This window comes from Podarcis raffonei, chromosome 3, assembly GCF_027172205.1.
Source record: "Podarcis raffonei isolate rPodRaf1 chromosome 3, rPodRaf1.pri, whole genome shotgun sequence".
Taxonomy (NCBI): Eukaryota; Metazoa; Chordata; class Lepidosauria; order Squamata; family Lacertidae; genus Podarcis; species Podarcis raffonei.
The window spans coordinates 74519669-74526758 of NC_070604.1; the positions used below are offsets into that span (position 1 = coordinate 74519669).

The 7090-nt window shown below is 44.6% G+C and overlaps 1 protein-coding gene across 1 annotated transcript; it reads right to left on the reverse strand.

The window, feature by feature from the left end:
• Nucleotides 1–113: 113 nt before the first annotated feature.
• On the reverse strand, nt 114–5239 carry TTLL2 (tubulin tyrosine ligase like 2). The gene is made up of 4 exons (XM_053382396.1): nt 5051–5239; nt 3561–3705; nt 3107–3144; nt 114–1824 (listed from the first exon to the last, which is right to left on the reverse strand). Exons 1-4 carry the CDS (start codon nt 5136–5138, stop codon nt 167–169), a joined length of 1929 nt encoding a protein of 642 aa, XP_053238371.1. The 5' UTR covers nt 5139–5239; the 3' UTR covers nt 114–166.
• Nucleotides 5240–7090: the final 1851 nt, after the last annotated feature.

Sequence of the window (7090 nt, forward strand, 5' to 3'; positions counted from 1 at the left end):
TGTTAAAGTGAGCCATTGCTCTATGGTGCAGGTGTGTCCTCATAGTGGCATCCTTCCTCCAACTTTTGTGGGAGTCTTACAGAATGTAGCATAATGTGTTCCAGCATAGCTGCAGCACATGCACCCTCTGGTGTGAATGACATACAGGATTGCTCGTCCCGCTCATCTACTGGTTAAATAAGCTTTTATTTGATTTCTGGTGCTCTGGCTGCAATTCTTTGCTCATTAATTTGTGTATTTCTTTTATTACACTTTTGACATGGATCCCATTCCTAGATGCTTCAAGGACTGCATCACTGAAAGGAAATATAAGGACAAAGTCACCCACCCGAGGGAATGGCCTTTTGTCTTTATCTGAGAGGAAAAAGGGAGGGATAGATGGCTTGTGTGTACAGAGCTCAGTTGAATTAAGCCACCGGGTAGACTGAACAGGCTCATATAGGGAACTACTAGTTCTTAATAACTGTTTGCTTTTAGATGGCAGCAGGGATGTTTTGGGCGTGTTCATTCGTTCACGCAGCTGTGAGGTTAAGGTTTTCTTGGGGTATGCGCTGCCTGCCCTGCCAGACATTGGGCTCCTCTTATTAACCTGCAAGAGTGATGGGGATGGGGAAGTAACTGCGGACTTGGTTCTTTTCCCACAAGCCAGGAAATCTAGAGAGACGTCAGTTTTGGTAGTCAACAAAGACTGCGTTCGGCCAAAGGACGACACTTTCCGGATCACCCCTTTGCTTGTTCTCAGCGCGTCGGCCTCCTTGTAGTTCAGCAAGTCGACGATGTCATGGAGCAACCTTCTTTTCACAGCTGCATCTGTGGCACAGTCGAGGTGCAGACCGGGGCTGTGGTTCACTTCCAGGAGCCAGGGCTTCATCTTGTCATCCACGAGAATGTCAAACCCAAAGAGCTCAAAGCAGTTAGAGGTAAACGGCACCGAGGGGGTGATGGCAAGCAAGGTAAGGGTGATGATGTGGTTGATCCTTTGCCAGAGGCGCACGTCGTTCACATGGCGGCTACGTAGGTAGGCCCGGAAACGGCTGAACGTCCACTTGCAGCCGGAGCCGATGACGTCTTTGTCCTTCCTGTACGAGGGCCCAAACTTATTGATGCTTGTGTTTGTCAAGTGGGCGTAAACATTGTCGAGGGCCTCTAGGTCAAACTTCTCCGTCGCAAACCTCACCAGCCCTTCTTCGTACACGTAAACAGTGAGGGGGCAAAAGCTAGCGACGCAGACGTAAAAGCGGAGGTCCCACTTGTACCCAGAAATAAGCAAGGGGTTGCTGATGTACTTCTGCACAATCACCATGCAGTCATAAACAAAGTCTTTAATGTCCTTGAAAATGAGGATGCCCCTCCCACGAGACCTGGCAACAGGCTTGCAGATCCAGTAGCTCAGCTTCCTGCCGGGTATTTGCCTCTCCTTGGTGTATTCTGTTATAAATTTAATGTAGTCGTTGGGCATGATGAAGGCTGCTGGACTGAACTCGTAGAGGGTTGTTCCGTAGATTCCCTTCATGCGCTTCAAATGTCTTGCCAAATAGTCCTTCCTGGTGATCCGGACGGTTTCCGGATGGTGATTGAGCCTCTGCCATGGTTTAATGCTTCGGTGGTCTGTCATCCGGAAAGGCTGGTTCTGCCAGCACAGGTTCCAGTCCTCGTTATCTTGCTTGTGCTCATCATACTCAATCCAGCCACGCTCCAGTAGAACCTCACGGACTAATTCAGGAACGCTGTCATGTAGCCGGAAGACTAGTGGCTTGATGGAGCCTCCTGAATCAACCCCTTTAGCTGTGGTGGAGCTTTGATTTTCTGGAAAATCGGTATTTTCTGTGGGGGAAGCAAACAATTGACTCTATCGGTTTGGGTAATTTAATAGCAACAGGAATGCGTTCCTTTGATTGGAACCTGAGTTGCCCCATGCATATAGTTATATGCAGGGTACAAACACATTGATTGATGCATGGTAATAAAACACGACGTGCATTTTCAGCATGTGAGTCCAGTGACTCACACTGATGTTCATAGATCTGATCCCCAGGGAAGAGTCATGAGTAACAGGGACCTCTAGCATGTGTTCTCCAACCCTGGGTTCCTTAAGGTGGTTGTGCGTCTACTGTACACAGGAAAGTCTTCTATTTGTAGGGCTGTCTGGCCCAAGGTCAGTTTAAAGATAACCCTAAGAAAGGAGAGCAGAACTTGAAGATGCCTATCAACAGTTAACTACTAGACAACAAATTAAGCTGACACTTGGGTCACTGGGTTGCAGTCTTCCCCATCATGAGGAAATGACTGCATTGTAGTTCTGCTTAGATTCTAGTAATTACAGTGGTACCTCAGGTTATGTACACTTCAGGTTACATACGCTTCAGGTTACGGACTCTGCTAACCCAGAAATAGTGCTTCAGGTTAAGAACTTTGCTTCAGGATGAGAACAGAAATCGGGCTCCGGTGGCGCAGCGGCAGCAGGAGGCCCCATTAGCTAAAGTGGTGCTTCAGGTTAAGAACAGTTTCAGGTTAAGTACGGACCTCCAGAACGAATTAAGTATTTAACCTTAGGTACCACTGTATTTCTAAATTTGTATAAACACTTATAAATTATGTGTCTGGAAATTTATTGCAGATCTTTCCCATCTCTTGTATTCTCCTTGAGTGATGAGCTTCTTTCTTGGTTGTGATGTGTGTGACCACCTTAGCATGGTGGGTTATTGGGTTGGCCAAGCTTGATGTGATGTTGCTAATGCCATACTTACTTAAAAAAATGACATCAGAGTGCTGTGGCAGAAATGATCCAAATCATGGGACTCCATACCTGCTGTTTACAATGAGAGGGAAGCTCCCATTTATTTTTTGCTTGATTGTAAACAGCAAGTATGTGGTGGGGAGCAGAGAGAGGTTCTGATTTGAACTATGTCAGGTGCTCAAGCCAGCACAAGGGTAAGTACAATATTATTCATATTCAGGTCCCAAGAGAAATTAAGTTGTTTTGTAGGCTTTGCATTAGGAAGCCAAACAGGCTTCAGTGATGAATATAATTTTATACCAGCTTGGGAAAACTCAGGCAGCTGAGTTTATGGAAGGTTTAAAGAGAATTTTTCAAAAAACCAAATACCTTTTCTCGGACTCCTCAATCCCACCAGCTGTTCAGTACTGTGAATATGCAAGAGCAAATGAGAAATTGTCAAATAAAATTGTAGTACATAGCAGCATACATCTCCATCTCAAATGCTTCCATTTGTATTAGTCCCCATGTTGTACCTTGTCTCTCTTACCTATCCGGTGTTGTTTTCTTGTCTCTCCCCATCTAAATTTAGATCGTAAGTTATTTGGGGTAAGTACTTTTATTTTGGTTCTATGTATACAACCAGCTGTGGTGATGGCACCATATAAAATTAAATAATATTTATGAATCAGAGCTGCAAGCTCTTTTCCTATTTCAGTGGCAGTCCTTAGCTATTCTGTCCTCTTGTATTGCTATGACTCCCCTTCCCTGTTATATATCTGTAATACAGAAGATCCCTTATCCCTGAATACCCACATTTACTTCAAAAAGGAAATGTGCAAACCTTAGTTCTCTTGTAGCTGTGCAAATCTGTTCTTCTTTTTCAGAGTTGCGGCTCGCCTTTTGCCATAGTGACATTGTTACCATCTCATGCTGGGTTGGAGAATCCATTTTTCTTCCTTTCTGGAATCCCAGCTTTCGAAGCGAAACTGATAATAATGTATATTTCTCAAGTTCTAAATCACCATAGAAACTTCACTGTGCCAGCATGTCACACACTTCAGCATTCTGTTTCCTTGTTCCCTCCCGCCCTTTCTGTAGAATATTCAGGGACACCCTCATCTCACATATTGTTCTGCTACCCGGTCAATCACAGCTAGAACAGCTTTTCAGATTGTGCCAGTTTAGCCTAGCGGTTACTTCAAATCTATCTTTGCAGAATCCCCACAATTCACTTTTATTGAAATGGGCTTCCAGGAGGAAAGCTCTCAGTGGATTTCCCTCTGCATTAAACTCATGTATTCAATAAAGAAATTGCTTCCCAAGCCATAGGTGGTAATCAATTTACTCAGAGTAGACCCAGTGGGAATTAATGAACCTAACTCAGTCATGCTCATTAATTCCAGTTGGCCTACACGGACTAAAAATGGCTGAATATCACTCTGTATGTTATATTTTGATATCTTTTTCATGTTAACTTTTTAAAAATTAGATTGTAACCTTTATATTAAACGTATCAGCTTTTAGGCCAGGCCATAGATTTAAAAGAACATTGATTTACTTACGGAGCAGTCCTATAATATTTATTTAGACATAAATCGTACCATGTAGTGGTGCTTGCTTCGATATAAGTGTGCATAAGATTGCATCCTTATAGCAAGGCCAGTCCAAGAGAGAACAGCAATGTGCATAGCGTTGTAAGTATCTATGGCTGGCTAAGTTATTTTGACGCTTGAGGCAGAGAATCCCACCTATGTCTTTCCTTGACTGGGAGCAGGAATGCTTTAACCATAAATTAAGTACTAACAATTTGTTTCCCTTTATGGCACTTAAGAATAATCCTGTTGATAGGCAGCGACATCATAATCACGATCCCATTAGTAAAATGCGTACCCTACATTTGGACACATGCCCAGTTGCTGATCCCAGAGCATTCATGTTGCTTTTCATACCGTACCTCAGAAATTCTTACAACACGACTCCAAGGTAGGCCAGTGTACCTTTATTACACCCTAATCTGGGGTTGGGTCTGGGGGCCCTAACCACTTGAACAAGTGCCCCATCTGTGCAACTGAATTTGCTCTCCTGTTCCCACCAGTCCCCCCCAACTTCAAAATCAGCTCTGGAGGGTTGGGGGATTCCACAGCAGAGTTTGGGGGGTGCGTGAAGGGAGGAGGAGAAACAGAAGTCCTGTTGCACCACTGGAACCCCACTGGCAAAGCAATCGATACAACCCAGAGTGTGCAGCTTGCCTGTGGCCCAATTCATTCATTCATGGTCACATAGTTAAAATTAATTGCTGTTATTTTTTTTTTTGCAAGAAGATCCACATACCTTTCCCCTTGGAGACACCTGCACTGGGGCAATGGCACTCCTCTCCTTCAGCATAAAAATTATCCCCAGAGTCATCAGTGCTACACATTTAGCTCCATTGCTGAGGGCATCAGTTAAGGATTTTTTCTTTCGGTCTCTTTTTGAGACCCGAAGAGGAATTGGTGGGCTGCCTGAATCGTCACCTGTTTCCTGCTTTCACCTGGATGGCCAGCCAGCCAGGAGGGTTAAAGCTTGGTTGCTTAGCAATGCAAAACAGATCCTGGGAACAAAAACGAATGCTCTCATGGTCACAGGAGCTTTTTCCATTTTCCCCTTCCTTCAATTCTAGGCCTCTTCTCAAACTGAGCCAGCTATTTTACAGGCCCTGCTGCTATGCTCTTATTAATATTATTATTTACTTGCCTTCACCCTAATTATTTATTACTGACCTACCTTCATGCTAAGGTCCAAGGATGGGTTGCAATGTTAAAGCACAATCATGGGTATAATCATGGCATAGAATTTGTGTCCCATTCCAGCATAACTTTTCATCAAAGAATGAAGCCGTAGAGGGCGGAGAAGAACGCGGTTTTCTCTGGGTATTCAAGTGGCTGCTGTATCACATGAGAAGTGTGGGAATCCAGTCTGTATAATGACAGCACGATGTGCCAAAGCAGTGGATAATTAATACAAAACTAAAGCTGCAATCCAAAAGGGAAGTGGCGGCTGCTGAACTATAGTTTTGAGCATTGTGCTGGGTTTGTGCTGGTGGGCTGCTGGGAGCAGCCAACTCCTAGGGGCTGTGGGGTCTTAGCCCCCAATAAAATATTTTAGGAGGCCTCCCTCCTAAAAAAATTGATGAGCATAGCCATTCAAGGGACGCGGGTGGCGCTGTGGGTTAAACCACAGAGCCTAGGACTTGCCGATCAGAAGGTCGGCGGTTTGAATCCCCGCGACGGGGTGAGCTCCTGTTGCTCGGTCCCTGCTCCTGCCAACCTAGCAGTTCAAAAGCACGTCAAAGTGCCAGTAGATAAATAGGTACCACTCCGGCGGGAAGGTAAACGGCGTTTCCATGAGCTGCTCTGGTTCGCCAGAAGCGGCTTAGTCATGCTGGCCACATGACCTGGAAGCTGTACGCCGGCTCCCTCGGCCAATAAAGCGAGATGAGCGCCGCAACCCCAGAGTCAGCCACGACTGGACCTAATGGTCAGGGGTCCCTTTACCTTTACCTTTATAGCCATTCAAATGGTGTCCATGCACTGCATCATGTGATCAATTATGCAGGGTGGGGCTTACCCCCCCAATATTTTAGTAAAGTTGGCACCCCTGGTTCTTGCGCTCTCCTGTCCTTTCCTGAAGTTTTGTTTGGCTGCCCCACGACATTCCTCCCATTGATGGGAGGGACATTCATTGAACCACATGACTGCTTCCACATGGCAGTGTCTTGTGGACTCGGTGCGGCTCATTGGCCTCATTCAAATGCAATGCACATCCTTCACCCAATTTCATCAGATTTACATAGTGTGTAAATCAATAGTAGATTAGCTCTACGATGTCTCACGCTTCTTGCTGTGTTCTGACAGAAGCTTAGTGTGCATACTGTATATCATTATGATGTATGTTGCTAGAAGCGTACTGGAAGAGAAGGGAGATGCCTTTTCCAGAGCTGAGCGTACTGGAGGATGCTCAGAGTTCTGGGGGATTGCAGGCACCCCCAGGGCATTCTCCAACAATTTCCTTAGGAGACTTGGATGGAGAAATTACAGTTTCATGTTTATTTCCTTGAGGGGAGTGGTAAGCCTGTATTCCATCTGAGAGTCAATTTATATTTTCTATGTGGATATGAGTGATTTAGTAAGAAACAGAACATTTTTGAATTATCAATGTATATTCTTCCCCCCATTAAAAAAATATCAAAGACCCATTAAAAACATTTTTTTTTTGTCACTAGTATCAAGAAGAGAAGGTCCCTAGTATTGTACTGTCTTAATTGAAGTCATTATTGTATTGGCAGAAAAAAAAATCCTATGTACATTTTGCACCAGTTCAAAAGAACTTTGC

What these genes read in the sequence shown, in the direction of transcription:
- TTLL2 (XM_053382396.1), bottom strand. Translation starts at nt 5,138, where the DNA reads ATGTGTAGCACTGATGACTCTGGGGATAATTTTTATGCTGAAGGAGAG. An exon ending in AGGTGTCTCCAAGGGGAAAG is followed by an intron (nt 3,706 to 5,050) that starts GTATGTGGATCT and finishes CATTATTATCAG; the next exon opens with TTTCGCTTCGAAAGCTGGGA. An exon ending in ACAGCTACAAGAGAACTAAG is followed by an intron (nt 3,145 to 3,560) that starts GTTTGCACATTT and finishes GCATATTCACAG; the next exon opens with TACTGAACAGCTGGTGGGAT.